This window comes from Babesia microti, chromosome II (assembly GCF_000691945.2).
Source record: "Babesia microti strain RI chromosome II, complete genome".
Lineage (NCBI taxonomy): Eukaryota > Apicomplexa > Aconoidasida > Piroplasmida > Babesiidae > Babesia > Babesia microti.
This window is the reverse complement of record NC_027206.1, coordinates 1,267,746-1,284,159: the sequence shown is the minus strand read 5'-3', so window position 1 is coordinate 1,284,159 and position 16,414 is coordinate 1,267,746. Positions and strand designations below refer to the sequence as shown.

Below are 16,414 nucleotides of genomic sequence, written 5' to 3'. Positions count from 1 at the left end.
GATTTAATAACGATATGTAACTGTTTCAGCCATTTATTGCCTTTTTCAACCTACACACTGCGCTCACGGCGTGTAAGTCTGCTGATACTTATTTGTGGTGCAATTTTGTGAAGAAACTATCGACCGGCTGTGTCCTATAAAACCCACTACTCAGATATTAAAAAGATGCTTAAGCATAACTACACTAGTAATAGTGACAAATTAACAAATATTGTTACACCAAAGCCATAACCACTATTTAAGGGAAATATTCAATCTTTCCAAGTCGAAAATGGCGGAATCCTCGGCTAATACGCTACACTCCTCATCGGAGGTAATGAGTCCATCCTTCTTTATATTTCGATTGCGATGTTGCAGAAATCCAGAGCCTCTCTCCAATGGCTCAACACCGTTTCCAGGCATCATGCCCGTTTCTCTGGAAAGCCCCTCCACAGGAATGGCTTCCAACAGCCGAGAATGAAATCCCACTATAGGAGTGGCCTCAAGCTGGGTCTTGGAGTAGTCTGGCAGGGCGGTGATTGGGGGTATAGGGTCCATCAGCTTCCAGGCTACCCCCGAGAGTCTGCTGACGCCACGCCCGTCTATGGGCTGATTGTCTATGGGCCGATGGGCCTTTTCCTCAGCCGCCACACATGGAATAGACACCTGCCCACCTTCATTTATCGAGGATTCCATCGATCTGGACGTGTCTGGCGGGAACCTAGCCAACTCCGCCAAGGCGTAGCAAACCGCGAAATCAACGCAGTTCTCGTCCGCTGGGCGGGGTGTTCGGTTCAGGTGTATCGATCCCCTAAGGGTGAGTACGTGTGGGTTGGTCGGTAGATATGAAGTAGGCACGACTAGTGGTTGCGTGGTGAATAGGGCATTAACGTCAATAGGGAGAAAGTACCCTTCACGGAGGTTATCCAGGTGATATAATGGGTGGTAGAGTCTTCGCCAGTCTAGCGCATGTACACTGGAGGGGCGATCGTTTGGCCAACTATTCTGGGAAAAGAGACGCCTTGGTGTTCGATCCGAGTAGACATATAGGGCATCAGCACAGATTATGTTATCAAGGTACGTTGCATGATCTGGGGGCCAACTAATCGGGGAGAAGAGACCCCGTGGTATTTGATCCGAAAACAGGGCATCTATTAGGTGAAAATCTCTCTTCTGATGACGTTTTATATCCTGCTTAGATTTGATTATTGTGGCACCTAATGACCTTAACTTAATGTCTGCAAGTCTCTCCTTGAGCCTTAGTTTATACTTGAACTTGTAGTAGAAATCTATGCAGTCACCCACGCTCTTGGAGTCCAAAAAAGAGGCGATTTTTATGAAGTTTTTGGGGTATAGTAAGTACTTTATGATAAATGTCCGGACTTGTGCGAAGGTCCATACAGAGTTTATGTTCTTCTCATAGTAAGTGAAAATGGGATCTTTGTCGCGGTTAAGGGTATTGCCCACCCGCACTACATTTTCTAGGCTGAATAGACGACGATATAGGGTAAATTTGTTGCCCTGTCTGCAATTTAAAGTGTCGATAGGGTAGTTTACAGGTTCATCGTTTCCATCTGTGGGTGTAGAGGGGCTAGGCATCGTCTGGTCTGCCTTCCTACCCCTATCCCTCCTGCACCTAATAATGGGTTTGCCAGCCTCAATTGGTCTACAACGCGCTCCCATTTCCATTATTGCAGAATTACGCCAGAACAACGGAGCACCAGTTAGGTTAAAATAGGATGACTGCATCCATACATTTCGTTTGTCATTCCCAGCCCTACCCTGGTATTCAGCGGCTTCAGATAGTGGCTTTGCAGCGTTATTATATGGGAACTCTTTGTCTCCATGGCAATAGCCAGCTGGAAGTGGGACAAATTGATCGGGCGAATCGATTGCCCGCACGGGCAGACATCCCCAAGCGAAGATGTCGTACCAACCGTTGGTCCTGATCTTTGCATCGATCAACAATTGCCTCTGCCTATTCAGTTCTGCTTGCTTTTTATAGGCGGATGCCTCCGCCCTTAATGTACGGTTTATCATTCGCTGTCTTGTAGAAAGGAAGGTACCTACCCTGGTAGCGGCCCTGATATCCCATAGCTCAAAGTTAACATCGGAGTGTGTAGAGGGGAGATATGGCAGGTAAATCGAGACTTCAACATGCTCAAAAGAGGGGAAGGTGCCTAAGAAAATGTCTAGTGGTGAGATTTCTAGGGTTAAGACTTCTTGTATTAGTTGTGTATCTGGATCTGCTTGTGGGAGGAGATTCAGTATGGTTTGGAATTTTATTGTATCTAGGTATAATATATCGGAATGTGAGGGTGGTGTGAAATCTTTGGCTGTTATATCGTTGGTTGGTGTGGCTGCCGAGCCCGGACCTGCAGAGGATGAGTTCTTCATCATCAGTTTCAGTTTACCCTTTAGGGGTAGGCTATCCAGAAAGGGCTTGTCGAATGCCTCTTTCCTGAGGCGTAAAACGAATCTCTTTTTGCTGCTAATTTGAGGTTGGTCACTTATGTAGTCTGTGGCATCTTGAATGATGGGTTCAAAGTAGACTAGGGGTGATGATCCCTTCTCCCATTCTTCAAGAGAATCTCCTTTAACTAGTTTAATGATCGAAACTCCAACAGAGGCTAGATCGGAGAGGAAAGCGAAGGTATTGACGAAAGCTTTATACCTGTTGATTGTGAAGTGTTTCTGGGACTTAATATCATTGTTCATAGTATCTATGGGTATTGCTGATCTCAGCAGTTCTCCTTTGGTCGATTGTTTTGTGGTTATTTTTAGAAAGGATAGGGCATCTTCTTGATCTGAGTTTTGCGCTTCTGTATTTTCTGTCCCTGCTAATATCTCATTAGAGGCAAAGGAATTAGAATAGTTGTGGTCAAGTTTGTTTCTTGGGCTAATATATTCAACGGTATTTAATATGGTGGAGGAGGGTGAATCCAATAGGGACTTTTCGCATTTCAGTAGTGATATATCTGATTCAATATGATTTTTAATTTTTTGAAGATGGTTGCATATTTCTTCAAGGTTATTGATAGTTGTTCCTTGCCGATCTGAGTTGGCGAACTTGGTGATATGTTCATTGCATATTTCACCTATGGTATTGATGGCAGTTGTGTTTTTTGTGTTTTCTAATTCCAATTTTAGATTATTGAAGGCGAATTTTTCCATAAGGTTATCTGTTGAGGGTGGAGAATCAGTTTGGAAGGAGGAGGAATCGCGGCGGGAGGACCCATTTTCTCCAGTCGACGTTTCATCATATATCTTGTGAAAGGGGGCAACTCCATTGTGCCTATGATATGGGTTAAATGGGTTGGAAGTTTCCAATATGTTTTCTCCCCGCTTATTTGCATTACCCAGCATCATTGGGGAGCATACTATCTGCCGTCGTGACACTGGCCCCCATAACAGTATTGTCGCTAGGTCCCTCATTGCCATTTCTGCGGCCCTTAGAGTTGCTTCCAACATCCGTTTGACCTACATATGTATGCTTAAGTCCATGGTAATGGTGCCTAGTCTATTAAACCTTCTATTGTATCCGTAAATTCTAATACATATTCACCATAGCTACAAAGCCTATTTGATATCTCACTGATTAATCACTGGTAAAGGTATTACCCGAATAAAATTCATAGATGTTCGTATTGGCTGTCTCAACATGTTAGGTAAGGGTACCAATTTTCTGCCTAAGCACTAATCCATATTCACCTCATACTAGTCTGTTATACAAGAAATTAGAGGTGTAGTTGCTGTCATTCGTCAGTTTTTTATACACAGTTATCCATGTAATACTATATATTATGCAAATGGTGTCAACTCTTTAGGGTTAGAAGTGGATGTCGCAAAAAATCGACAATTTTGGTGCTATCTTGAACGATCTGAGTATTCATGTTCGTATGTATTTTGTATGCTTCGGCCAATTCCTTTTCTCTAACAAAAAACAGCGCCTTGATCCTAAGCCAAAGTACATCCGTGGCACTGCGCTTGTTTATGGCCTTAAAATACTCTTCGTTCAATTGCTTGGTGTTTTCCACAATCTTGTCTACTAATGACTTGTCAAAACTTTCACTCTCCAATGATTCCTTTAGCTCAACTGCTGATAAATTCAGAGTGCTTTCCCATTTGTTCTTTAGAGATAGGGTCATTGGATTTTCATTCTGTAGTAGTAAGTATCCCTTGTTCGACTCGGAAGCATCTGTGGCAGCTGCTATACATCCACCAGTTCCACCGCAAATGTCTGATTGGTGAGTTTTCATGAACTGCTCCTCCTCCACAAGTCTTGCCCTTTCCAACTTTAGTCCTGTTATGATTCTTCTTCTAATAGAAAGTATTTCTTTAAGGGCTTTTAGCTTATGGTTCTCATTATCATCCAATTCTCCCAGTGAAATATCTGAATTTGATCTATGTATTGGCATTTTTGAGTACTTAACATACAATTTGAAACTTTGTGGGCTAACACACAATATATGTGTGTTTGGGATTAATATTGTTATTAATTTGCGTTTTCTTTGATATGAAATCTGACTATCAATTGCCAACAATTTTATATGTAAATAGTCGATATCACTATTGTGTAGGGGTGAAGTGTTGGGGTTTAATAACATGAGGTATACTTACGCAGTTTTACTATTGGCGTCTTCAGTTATCGCCTTCCATAATAATAACTATAGCAAAAATTCACACTGTAATTATAGGAAACTAAATAATATAAATGATATACAACAAATTAGTTCAGGAAGGTTGACCATTTGCGGAAATCAACAGAGACCATGTAACTTAGAACCACTTAAGGCGGAACCAGAAACAATTGCCAAGACTGTAGCAGCTGTAGGTGCTGGAGTTTTTGTGTTGTATTCACTAATTTCAAATTACAGGTAAATAACTCCTAATTGAGGCATAGAGAGGATGAGAAAAGGAAAATCGAAAAGGAACTGTGTCACCTAGATAAGATGAAACAGGAATATATACGGACTGGTATAGATCCAGATGTTAGAAAGTTACGATAATTTTTGTTTCTCTACAAAAAAAAATTAGTCAAAATGTGTTACCCGCTCTAACTAAAAATAAAATTCGGCGAATTCAGTTTTAATTTTAAACATTTATATATTATAAATACATTTTAGTGCGAATAATCGTCATATATTGAAATTTCTTGCACTTTCTATTCTGTGGTGTGGCATTATACGGTATATGTTATTAGTGTGTACCGTATGAAAATGCTCTACTAGATATATAAAGAATGGGAATGTATAAAGTTTGCTCAATCTATGCTTCAACTCCCAATGGTGGTATTGGGAATGAAGGTAAATTGCCCTGGAAGACGCTACCACGCGATTTAAAGCACTTACAAGATATTACAACGGCATATGGCCCTGATCACTCCGTTCAGAATGTGGTCATAATGGGCAGAAAGACGTATATCTCAATCCCTAAATCGTCACGGCCTCTGAAAGATAGAATAAACATAGTACTATCTAGTTCTGTGTACGTGGTGGTTAATGTAGGAGTGATTTTGGAGATGGAGTTATAGCGGCTAAGTCTATGCAGGATGCATTTGATAAGCTAGAGAAAATGAAGTTTAACAAGATTTTTATTATAGGTAACACACAGTTATTTCAAAATATGAATGACCTTTATATTTTACACTTTAATGTGGTTAACTACTTAACTAGGTGGATCTAGTGTGTATAAGGAGGCTTATGACCTTGGAATAGTTGAAAAAGTATATGTTACAAGGGTAAATAAGGAATTACCGGCTGATACATTTGTTACTAGTGTGCCTCCAATCTTCGAAATTGTAGGCATTAGCAGGACTTTTTCTTATAACGATATACCATTTGACTTCATAATATACATGTTAAAGGATTCTCGGGCAACCTCTAATGTATGCGTGGATATTGATGATTACTTGCTGACTGAACATGAGATTAGGGACTTTAAATATCAGTTTAAGGCATTGCCCAATGTGACTATTAGGAAACATGAAGAGATTCAGTATTTAGATATTATTGCCGATATTTTGAGTAGTGGAAGCGAAAATGACGATAGAACAGGTGATTATATAATGAATTAGGCGTGGGAGTTCTTAGTAAATTTGGATACAAAATGGAATTTAACCTCGATGAATCGTTTCCCCTTCTTACAACCAAAAAAGTTTTTTTCAAAGGGTAAATAAACTATTTGTAATTCAGAATTGTAGAAGAACTACTATGGTTCATAAAGGGCGATACCTCTGGAAAAATATTGCTAGAAAAGGGAGTTAGGGTACTAAATTGGTTATGTAGATTTGGGAAAAGAATGGTACTAGAGAATTTTTGGATAGTGTGGGTCTGAATGAACGAAAGGAACACGATCTAGGTCCCATATACGGCTTCCAATGGAGACATTTTGGGGCTGAATATAAAGATTGCGATACAAATTACACGTATATATTGGTTAATTCTAGTGGTCAAGGCATAGATCAATTAATGGAAGCGATAGATAAGATTAAAAATGATCCAAACAGCAGGAGGATAATTGTATGCTCGTGGAATGTCAACGGTAATGTGTTGCTAAAGTAGATTTGAGCAAAATGGCACTCCCCCCTTGCCACTGTTTGTTCCAATTCTATGTGAGCCAGGGGAGACTTAGTTGCATAATGTATCAAAGATCAGCTGACGTGGGCCTTGGGGTCCCATTTAATATAGCCTCTTATTCTTTACTGACATTGATGATAGCACAAGTATGTAGTGTATTATCCATTAAATAAATTGCCATTTGGCAATTTATTGTAAAATAATATATACAGTAGTAACATAGGTATGTGCACTGAGACCTGGCAAATTTGTACATGTTTTGGGCAACGCGCACATTTATAAAACTCACATAACAGCGCTGACTAAGCAAATCCAAAGAATTCCATATCCTTTTCCAATTCTTAAGTTAAACGCGCAGGTGAAGGTGCGGAAGTATTTATTTAGCGCATAGAAGATTTTGTACCAAGTGACATAAATCTATTGTGTTATACATGCCATCCCACAATAAAAATGGATATGGCTGCGTAGTGGTGTTACAGATCGTTTAATTAAGTATAGTTAGATAATTAGCATTATGGTTTATGATGGTGTTAGTGCTAGTTCTAGTGGTGTCGGACTGGCGATGGTCAAGCTTACAAGGCTCGATAAATTTAGGAAGGCGATAAGATTGCCATCGCCTGAGGCTAAAAAATCTAAATCAGCAATAAAAAGTTTATCGCAAAATCAACCTTCCAAAACAGTGGCTAGTGATAGCATTAAGGAGTTGGAATTTGCCTCTAATCACACAGATGGCATAATTAGCAATGTTTCGGATTATAAGAGTGACAAATTTGGCATAAAAGTCAAGAAAACCCCCAAGAAAAAACTACTATTGAATAAGCTAGAAAACTCAAATGTTAATGAAATTGTAAATACTAATGTGACAATAGCACTCTCTCGGGGGAAACGTAAAAGGGAAGCGAAAAAGTTGGCTTTTAGGAAGAAATTTGAGTTTGAGAAAACATGCTTAGATATACTTAAGGAAAATAGGTCGGTTGATAAACATGGATCTGCACTAGGGTCTCTTAGGGAACTTAAATCATGCTTGGACGTGGCTGAGAAAAAATTAATTAAAGTTAACAAGGTTGGGAAGAGAAGAAATAAGCTAGGATTCAAACTTCGTGTTAAAAAGAGAAATTTGAAGCAATGGTCAACTAGTAGTGATATGCCTACGGATTTATAATTAATCCTTACAATCTTGTATCCCCATTGGCCCAATAGAAAATATGATGGTACCACTACTGAATTAAGCATTTCATATTACTGCATGGGTAATGGCTTGGATGAATAGATTAGTTTGGCCACTCTTTTGGAATTTTCTGAAATCCCCAAATCATAGTTGTGCATACGATATTGGTGAAGGTAAACTCTTGTGTTAATTGACCTGGTCCAGTAAGACCCTAAAACGGGGGGTTTCTATATGTAAAATAACGTACAATTGCAAATCCGTCAATTTTTGAACTAGTTTGGGCTTGATTAGTCACCACTATGGCAGCGCCCCTTTGGTGCGCAAATTTCTTCAAATGCCTAGAAACAGAACGAATTAGTGCCACATGTCTTCTTACAGACCTAAATAACACTTTTAATACTCTTTATGTTCAATCCTTCTCATCAGAGATATAGAATCTATAACCAGAAGATTAGGAACTGCCCCAATTTGATCGCTAATAGTAATGGCAAATATATCTTCTGTTAACAGTTTGTACAGCTCCTAAATTAATGATAAATAATACCCTGTAATCCCTGGGGGTGGATATTAGTAATCTTTTCAGTAACTTATTGACCACAGGATCCAAATTTGCCGATGGTAGTAAAAGATTTAACCGACTTGCTGAATGATAATCTTCTTACAAATTATGTGTTTAATACGATAAAGTGGTGGTGTACTGTGGGTATAAATTAGTATAACATTTCTGCCTTCCAAATTTGCTAGGTAATCTTCAATTAATGTCTAGATGTGCAGCTACATACGTTGGCAATTATTGACAGTGAAACTTGTGTTTTTCCACAAGCACTATCGCCATAAAATTCGACAATCTCCCCCGCCAATACACCGCCCAAAGTCAAATCTAATGATTTGCAGCCAAAGTTTAATGTTTTAAGGCAAGGTCCGAGTGTTGTGGAGTGATTCCATATTTCATCGATACTCCTCGTGTCAATTTCACATAGAGAGAGCATGGAACTAGATTGGGTTTGTAATTAAGTTTTTTATAAACGTTTCATGATTATATGTGATAAAGTATGAGTTTGGCTTTAAAAATCAGTTCCCTGCGGGCGGGCATGGTCTAGTGGTGATGACGTCTGCCTTACACGCAGAAGGTCCCGAGTTCGATCCTCGGTGCTCGTAGCCAACTATTTAAGTACATAACTCAAATTGATACTACCCAAATATATGTACCCCTAACTTTCCAAACTACAAGTACAATTTAAATTATTATGTTACAATTCATACAAATCACATATTCTACGCAATCATTGCGAGAGAATCTTGTCGAGAGCACTTAGCGCGTCTAATGTCTTGGGCATAAGTGCAAATTTATCACAAGCCATCAAACTTTCCATTTCCAACCGTCCCTTGGAATTAACTGCTTTCATACCCTGATATGTCTCATTGTGTTCCAGTAAAATTCTGAATTAATTTGTTTAACTAATAATTTATGGAAAACACCCACCTTTATCTGCATCGCTCCCTCCATTGTTATACAATGTTAGTGTGCAGTTTAGAAGCGTAAAATGGGTAGATTCTGGCAGATATACGTCCATTAGCTGCGAATCATTATAAATCTAAATCTCACATTACGTACTATCAGTGCCTCTTGCAGCGGATATTTGGGCATCAAAAGGCAAGATTTGATGGTGATATCATACAATCTTGGCCTAACCTTCAATTTCCTGGGTAAATAGCTGTGATACCAATTCTCCCTTATATATTTGAAACATAACCTAACTTTGTGATATTCTGCACGGACGAATAGGATGTTCATCAATGTGTAAATTAGGTATAGCGAGGGTGGCTCCTGTAACCAGGCATTAGAATGCTTTAGTAGCTAATTTATTCGGCTTAATACCTGAATTGCTTCGTCATATTGTTTACACCTGATGCATAATGAAAGCAATTTTGTGGATCCAATGGGCGAGATTTGGCGACCAAAGTTGTAGAAATGATTCATAGCAAGTAGGCCCAGTGCATAATCAGTTTCCTTATGACATTTGGCCCAAAGATCGTACAACTCTGTCATGGGTACGTGGAACAGCATGTTCCTTCGGCCTGCGTCGGTGATCCTCAGCAAATGGGCACGCATGGGATATTCAATAACTCATCCCAATGTTTAGAGTTTGGCAAGAACATAAAATGTCATTTTTGCACTATAAAAAGTGATGGACACTGGGACAGCTACATATATAAGTCGTGATACCCCAGTTGCTATCAGTATGGGCGAATTGAGTAATCTCATAACAACACAAAACGTACACAATCTTCTCAATGAAATTTCAAATGGCTATCAAGTTGAAGACCCTGTAATACAAGTAAGTTAGAGGCGATACAGTCATTAAGTATTGTTATGGAAGACTACCTCCAAGACGTACTACTTAATGCCTATCAGATGTGTAGACACAGGTATTCCAAAGTAATTACGCCACAGGATGTATGGTACTACTTAAGTGAGAAAACTCCTAACCTAGATATAACAGATTCTAGCCCAATTGAGCCTTTGGCTGGACTAGGGGCTACAATGGGCCTAGGAGCAGTGATATCGCTAATCGCTGGCAGCGACTTTAAGGATAAAGCAGATAAGACAAAATCAATGGTCAATTACTTGCAATTGCCCAGGTCCAACTATTCATTATCACATGTATTGAATAGGGGCAGTGGCGGGAGAAATAATCGCAAAATAGCCTCCGCAGCCGCAGAGCAAAGGAGAATTTTGTCAAGTTATTTCTCCGATCCTGAAACGAACAAAACGGATGAAATTGCAATACGCAAAATCCGTACTCGCAATCACACGCATTTGCACACTTCTACCGGTTCAGAAACAGATTCCATTTCCGTCATATCCTTTGTTTCTGACTCTCAGTAAACCTTCTATTACACCACATCCAACTCTAAGACTAAGACAGTAGCTAGTTATCATGAGTTTAATTATTACATAACTGTCTCTATAGCGTATTGCCGATGCCACGCAGGGTATCATACACAAACGGTAACAAGTAGTGGAGTTAACATGCGTGAACTAGTGCGTTTGCTAGGGCGCCGAGCGATCCAGCAAAGCCCCCATGGTAACTAAATAATGCATTACAGCTAGATGTAAATGCACCGTCCAGTGTTCGCAACGCGATCATTGATTCACAAATGGCAAATCCAGTGAAAATTACTGTTTTGATATTGTATTGTTTTGCGGTTAATTGACCAAGAGCCCCCAAGTCATTATAAAGCATTTTAACGCACTCTACGGATTCGCTGTTCACGCTCGAATTCAAAGAACGATTCAGCTGTAGCATGCGTAGATTATATAAACATTCACTGGAGAGTTGTATGCTACGGAAATCATTGTGATTTGTTAGGTGATGAAACGAACCTACTAGGGCCCCACCACCAATTGACGATCCGTTGATCCTAGAATTTTTTCCAAGAGACACTTTAATTATCGATGTACCGGAGCCAACATTTTCCACCAGAAAATGGCTTTCATCTAACACTTTTACGGTGCAAATGGAGCGATTTTCAGTGTCAAATCTATATAATGAGTGTTCAATTTTGGATAATAAAATGGTGCCATTGGCAACACAATCCATTTCGTCCAAATGAATAATTTTTGCGTTGAGCATGTGTTCAATTTTGTCTTTGTGCTTTGAAATCATACCGCCAGTGGTGTAGATTTTTCCATTCAACTCTCCATTCTGTAGGATGAACTGGCACATCTTATCAATTTCACAGTTTTTGAATATCTTAAATGCGATATATTTTCCATTTTCCAACTGTATCTTCATCAATTCGTTTTTTAACTTCTCAAAAACCGCGCCACTGGGAAAGTTATACGCACGGCCTTCACAACTCATCAACCCATCACGATGAGTAAATTTATCACTAGTGTAGTGTTTGGTAATGTGAGATAAAAGCGATTGCATATGGTAGGTAAATTTGCATGATGTATTGTATATATCAATGCAATAACGTATGTCACTAGACGGTGGGCACGGCGTCGTGTATGTTACTTTGGCCAGGCTGCCACCAATGTCAATGGCCACTAGGTAATCATCCACAACACCTCTATTTAGCTTGAAAGGGTAGTTGAATTGTTCTATAGTTATGTCTTCATCGATGATATCCAAATTGATAGACAGCTGTAGTAGATTTTTGTAGGCGTATTCGTAGTGACCGATAAGAGATTCTACGTAACCAGTGCCATGGGCCAAAATCAGTTCAGTGAGCTGTTCACAAAACTTAGTAAACAAATTGTGAAGCTCGAAAAGTTTTGGAATCACATCGTAAGTTATGGCACTGCTATTATTGATGCCAAATGGATTGCTTTCAACAATGAGCAAAGCAAATGTTTCGCATTGATATTGTTGTATTATCATTGCGTCAGCCATAAGTGCATCTTTGTCTAAAGGATTTTCTCCCTTATGCATTTTGCCAATCCAAAACACTGACTTATGACCCTAAACTCGGATAATGCCACCCCACCCTAAGATATAATACTACACCATGCTTAGTTCTAGTGTTATATTGTGTTTTATGTGATATAATTATGTTACTTGTGTTACTTGACAGGTGCCTGGATGTCACTGTCATAGAAGATATAGTGACTGTTATCTTGCGCCTTTTGCATGATATAGTCTTCAAAGTCACGCATATAAGCCACAAAATCTTCTGGAGACATCACTGTCTTAGTTCCAGCACTTAAAAAGTCTATAAAGTGTTTCCTCGTTCCGTAACTCCACTTGAGGCCAATCTAAATTACATAATAATTCTTACTTGTTGGCATATGAATTGTAAGCTCACGCAATTTATTCCATTTTCACAAGTCCATGGTATTTTATAAACTTCTTCAAATAAAGGCTGTGTCAACTCTAATAGTACCTTAAGCGTCACTGTATCCAAAGGGCTTACGATCACTTGCTTGACCATTAACGCAAACATTAGGAATTCCTCCTGGGTCAACTTGCCAGGTATGGTCCTTGAAAATGATTTAATAAAATCCTATGTCAGCGCTTATACATACATTAACCAGCTTTGGAGGAACGTTTGTTAATCCCTGTGAATATAGATATTTGGCTGCTTGTTTGTTTGTTACACTGCCGCCCCCTCCCTTGTTCTCCTGCAAGTTGTTCCAGGATGAGATCAGCTGTTCCCTTATGGCTATAGAAAAGGTCTTAAATTTGGCCAACAAATGCCTCCACTGCACATCCCCTCCAGATATCAATGAGTATAAACCAGCCTAAATGATATACCTGATTACGTGTAATCCTATGCCATCTATCAACTCCGTGCCATGTTTAGTATTTTCAGCCCGCCTAGCCTCCCAAACCTATATATAAATATATTGCATACTGAGGCTAGAGTATCAACATTGATCATCATTCCCCCTTGTGTAACCACTAGAAGTGAATATAATAAGTTTGGCCAAATAAAGCATATTACAATTATGATGAAACCGATGAACCAGTTGGCACCAAAATTATTGTTTAACCAAATGTCACTGTGCTCATGTAATAGGCATAACCACAATGACAATAGCATCAGAATAATGAAGTTAGTCGTCTTTGTTACATTATATATACCGTTATAGCACTTAATAGCACACTGGGGCCATTAGACATGAAGTAGAAGAGTTGGTCGTGTTTGTTGGGGTTCAAAGTCCCGTAAAGGTATTCAGTGTAAAATTTTGGATTCATGGGCTAAGTTATGTATGTTTGATACCTTTAGTGGCTTTAGTTTGTATTGTGGTTTCACTGTTTCATCATCCCCCAATTCCTCCACGTGTTGATCTGCATTGGCATCTTTGTGCTTTTTCGACGACAAATAATGCGATAAGTTTGTGGGTGTCAACTTGTTATGAATTGATTTTATCTACATAACATTTGTGTTTACGTGCACATATAGTAAGAATAGGATTATTAAACAGAGTGATAGCAGGATACAGAGAATGGATGCCTCGTTTTCCTTATTAAATTTAGTCCTGAGTGGCCATGAATCCTACCCTAATGATAGAATGCCTAATAGAATGATTATGAAGGAATAATTCGGCATTCTTAGTAATTTGTATGATTTTTCTAGAAGCGAAACGCGCAAATAATCCATAAAATAAATGCCAGCAGAGTCCAACCCTTGTATGTGCGTATTGTTGACATTTTCCTCAAAATCATATCTAAATAATTTCACGATCTACCTTAACGCCAAAAATTGCCACTTAGAAATGTAATTACTATATAGTAACCATGAAAACCACTTCTTATTGACATAGTCTATTTTTCGAATTGTGAGCTCCACATCTAGTTCATCCACTTTGCGCATCCACTTTATCAAGTTTCGCACAATTATGTAGAAATAGAGTGAATAACATATATACCTAGATAAGCCACTTGTATTAGCCATTTTATAGACGGATTGTGCCTTACCACATCATCAGTAACACTGATATGTATAATGAATATTCAAAAGCAATCTCAATAGTGTTCGTTTTCAAAACACCTTCAGATATATGGTTCTTATATATTAAATATGTCACATCTTCAAAAAATATGCGATCCAGTGATAGTGCTATCTTCGATTGTAGTAATATCCACAGTACCAAATTAATTAGACTAATAGTAGCCACCTGTCTGCAACATGTGTTGAAGACATTTGATACGTATTGATCATGTTGACTATCCACTTTATTCTCAATAAAACCACCAATCCATTGGAAAAATATTGAAAATATTAGAGTGGATACAGATATTATTATTACGGCGTAGCGATTATCGGTTTTGTTTCCCTCCAAATGCGACGTATTATGTTTATTTCCATGTTCATTTACATAGTCATTCCCTCTTATATGATTGTTTCTGTTACTTTTATCTTCATTATTATGGTATTTAGCGTCTTTTGGCTTGTGTAGATGATGTGGCTCAGTTCCAATAGTTAAGGCCGATTTGTCACTATTGTCAGCGTTATTGGCACTGGATGAATTATGGGATTTTATGGTGGATTTTAGTTTCTTTGTCTCAATCTCCGTTTTCTGTTGCTCATTGTTGTTATTACCCTGTTTTTCGTTTTTTTTGACATATTTTGAACCAGTTTTCAGGGTCTCATTAGTAGAATCGACATCTTTATTGTCACCCTTCTTTTGCAAAAATTCAATGTCTTTAATGTCATTTTTGCTTATTGGAGAAATTTTGCTGAAGGATTCATAGTCAAACTGTTGTTTACATTCGGAAATAGATATTATCGAGGCCTATAAAAGTGAGATATAACTTACGACAAGTATAGTATAAATCAACGAACGGTGGTTTGAGATGCTAAGTTCATGTGTGAAATTGATTTTAAAGCGTTTCATATTGGTGAGACTAGATCAAAATATAAGGTTTATGTAGTAGACTAATTTATTCTTGAGTAGATCATCGTGTTGGAAGGAAGATTGCGATATACGTGTTTTTTACGTCCAAATGATCAGATATCAAATAAATTGAGCAATTTAATAATGTTAATGTAACACAAGTGCAGTGTCACTGGATTTTAGAATCAATTACAATAGATGGAAATGTTTTTATTCCTTTTCAGGCACATAGGTGCAGGAACATATATATAAAAGTTATTCACTATACGCTCTCTCATGAAGAACGATATCATTTTCAATATTTTTAAATTATATAATATAAAATGGTAATTAAACATCTTGTTATATCCTTAATAAAGCATATGGATTAAAGTGTACTGTGTAGTAATTTAAGGGGGATGTAACAAAATTGTCATTAATAGTAGCATTGTCTCAGTGAAATTTCGCTTGGTGTATATCATTTTAAATGTATAAGTGGAATATGCGACTAAATAATTTATTAGTGATTAGGTAGGGTTGTTATTAAGAACCCGCCATATATCGGCGGTGTTTCTATAGGGATGTAGTGAATTATGTAGCTATGATAAGTGGAAGTGATATAAATTCACTAATTTATACCAGACCCCTATCAAATGGCGACGACATTGGGTTCTTAACAGAAGCCCTTGTGTCAAAGGAACATTACGGTAGTAATTCTACCAGTGTTACTGTGAAGCGCAAGAAGAGAAGTGCGGAAGCAGCGAATCGCCATAGAAAAAGATATTTAGAAATTCTACGTAGAAAAGAGCAATTGGAGGCAAATAAGCCCTTATCAAATCATACTTATAGTGAAGTTGTTGGGAATCAATTATATTTGAGTGACTCTCAGAAAAAGAACTTGATTTGCAAATACTACTATCGCTATGCATCTTGTATTCACGGGGATAACTGCGCATTTTCTCACGATTGTACACCTCTAACTTCTAAGAATTTGAAATTATGCAAATTTTTTCTCCAAGGAGAAGGGAAGTGTAGTAAAAGTGCAGAAGAATGTTGTTATTCTCACGATCCTTCCCTTTTTTTGTGTCGCTCAAATGTAATAAATGGCACGTGCATGAACATCGGCAGGTGTAAATTTAAACACTTATCTCAGAGTAATATTGACGCATTGGATGAGGCGGAGAAGCTTAGATTTTGTTACAACAACAAGCAATTTCTGTTAAATCTAAAAAACAACATGGATACAGACAAAGAGTTAAATTTCCCATGGTATATTAGATGTGTTATTCAACTAGATAAGAGAGATATGCGAACAAATTCTATTTAAACTGCAAACCCAATAATTAATATTTTGTCTAA

The 16,414-nt window shown here is 38.2% G+C and overlaps 11 protein-coding genes and 1 non-coding gene across 12 annotated transcripts; 6 read left to right on the top strand and 6 right to left on the bottom strand.

Moving 5' to 3' along the window:
* Positions 1 to 234: 234 nt before the first annotated feature.
* BMR1_02g03695 (phosphatidylinositol glycan, class T) lies at positions 235 to 3,450 on the bottom strand (the record flags this gene model as incomplete). Its single annotated transcript, XM_012793044.1, has 1 exon — positions 235 to 3,450. The coding sequence occupies one exon, from the start codon at positions 3,448 to 3,450 to the stop codon at positions 235 to 237; it is 3,216 nt and encodes a 1,071-aa protein (XP_012648498.1).
* A 344-nt stretch (positions 3,451 to 3,794) lies between these two features.
* Positions 3,795 to 4,397, bottom strand: BMR1_02g03690 (hypothetical protein; the record flags this gene model as incomplete). Its single annotated transcript, XM_012793043.1, has 1 exon — positions 3,795 to 4,397. The coding sequence occupies one exon, from the start codon at positions 4,395 to 4,397 to the stop codon at positions 3,795 to 3,797; it is 603 nt and encodes a 200-aa protein (XP_012648497.1).
* On the top strand, positions 4,585 to 4,988 carry BMR1_02g03685 (hypothetical protein; the record flags this gene model as incomplete). The annotated part of the gene is made up of 2 exons (XM_012793042.1): positions 4,585 to 4,856; positions 4,877 to 4,988. The coding sequence occupies 2 exons, from the start codon at positions 4,585 to 4,587 to the stop codon at positions 4,986 to 4,988; spliced, it is 384 nt and encodes a 127-aa protein (XP_012648496.1).
* Positions 5,222 to 7,025, top strand: BMR1_02g03680 (Dihydrofolate reductase; the record flags this gene model as incomplete). The annotated part of the gene is made up of 10 exons (XM_021481714.1): positions 5,222 to 5,466; positions 5,487 to 5,581; positions 5,655 to 6,035; positions 6,056 to 6,149; positions 6,174 to 6,246; positions 6,267 to 6,406; positions 6,428 to 6,522; positions 6,543 to 6,703; positions 6,781 to 6,921; positions 6,942 to 7,025. The coding sequence occupies 10 exons, from the start codon at positions 5,222 to 5,224 to the stop codon at positions 7,023 to 7,025; spliced, it is 1,509 nt and encodes a 502-aa protein (XP_021338322.1).
* A 46-nt stretch (positions 7,026 to 7,071) lies between these two features.
* On the top strand, positions 7,072 to 7,719 carry BMR1_02g03675 (hypothetical protein; the record flags this gene model as incomplete). Its single annotated transcript, XM_012793040.1, has 1 exon — positions 7,072 to 7,719. One exon carries the CDS (start codon positions 7,072 to 7,074, stop codon positions 7,717 to 7,719), a length of 648 nt encoding a protein of 215 aa, XP_012648494.1.
* BMR1_02g03670 (hypothetical protein) lies at positions 7,720 to 8,714 on the bottom strand (the record flags this gene model as incomplete). The annotated part of the gene is made up of 7 exons (XM_021481712.1): positions 7,720 to 7,777; positions 7,801 to 7,952; positions 7,973 to 8,105; positions 8,126 to 8,247; positions 8,270 to 8,367; positions 8,388 to 8,487; positions 8,508 to 8,714. The coding sequence occupies 7 exons, from the start codon at positions 8,712 to 8,714 to the stop codon at positions 7,720 to 7,722; spliced, it is 870 nt and encodes a 289-aa protein (XP_021338321.1).
* Positions 8,811 to 8,883, top strand: BMR1_02g03666. Its single transcript has one exon. It is a non-coding gene; the product is annotated as a tRNA-Val (tRNA).
* On the bottom strand, positions 9,009 to 9,838 carry BMR1_02g03665 (conserved Plasmodium protein, unknown function; the record flags this gene model as incomplete). The annotated part of the gene is made up of 6 exons (XM_021481711.1): positions 9,009 to 9,110; positions 9,134 to 9,165; positions 9,209 to 9,320; positions 9,341 to 9,428; positions 9,450 to 9,583; positions 9,605 to 9,838. 6 exons carry the CDS (start codon positions 9,836 to 9,838, stop codon positions 9,009 to 9,011), a joined length of 702 nt encoding a protein of 233 aa, XP_021338320.1.
* BMR1_02g03651 (hypothetical protein) lies at positions 9,969 to 10,615 on the top strand (the record flags this gene model as incomplete). The annotated part of the gene is made up of 3 exons (XM_021481710.1): positions 9,969 to 10,064; positions 10,085 to 10,199; positions 10,221 to 10,615. The coding sequence occupies 3 exons, from the start codon at positions 9,969 to 9,971 to the stop codon at positions 10,613 to 10,615; spliced, it is 606 nt and encodes a 201-aa protein (XP_021338319.1).
* BMR1_02g03650 (Fumble) lies at positions 10,755 to 12,167 on the bottom strand (the record flags this gene model as incomplete). The annotated part of the gene is made up of 1 exon (XM_012793035.1): positions 10,755 to 12,167. The coding sequence occupies one exon, from the start codon at positions 12,165 to 12,167 to the stop codon at positions 10,755 to 10,757; it is 1,413 nt and encodes a 470-aa protein (XP_012648489.1).
* BMR1_02g03645 (conserved Plasmodium membrane protein, unknown function) lies at positions 12,299 to 15,076 on the bottom strand (the record flags this gene model as incomplete). The annotated part of the gene is made up of 13 exons (XM_021481709.1): positions 12,299 to 12,490; positions 12,514 to 12,597; positions 12,619 to 12,738; positions 12,761 to 12,976; positions 12,998 to 13,066; positions 13,090 to 13,299; positions 13,320 to 13,436; positions 13,459 to 13,608; positions 13,630 to 13,717; positions 13,739 to 13,906; positions 13,928 to 14,107; positions 14,157 to 14,974; positions 14,999 to 15,076. The coding sequence occupies 13 exons, from the start codon at positions 15,074 to 15,076 to the stop codon at positions 12,299 to 12,301; spliced, it is 2,490 nt and encodes an 829-aa protein (XP_021338318.1).
* On the top strand, positions 15,657 to 16,382 carry BMR1_02g03640 (hypothetical protein; the record flags this gene model as incomplete). The annotated part of the gene is made up of 1 exon (XM_012793033.1): positions 15,657 to 16,382. One exon carries the CDS (start codon positions 15,657 to 15,659, stop codon positions 16,380 to 16,382), a length of 726 nt encoding a protein of 241 aa, XP_012648487.1.
* Positions 16,383 to 16,414: the final 32 nt, after the last annotated feature.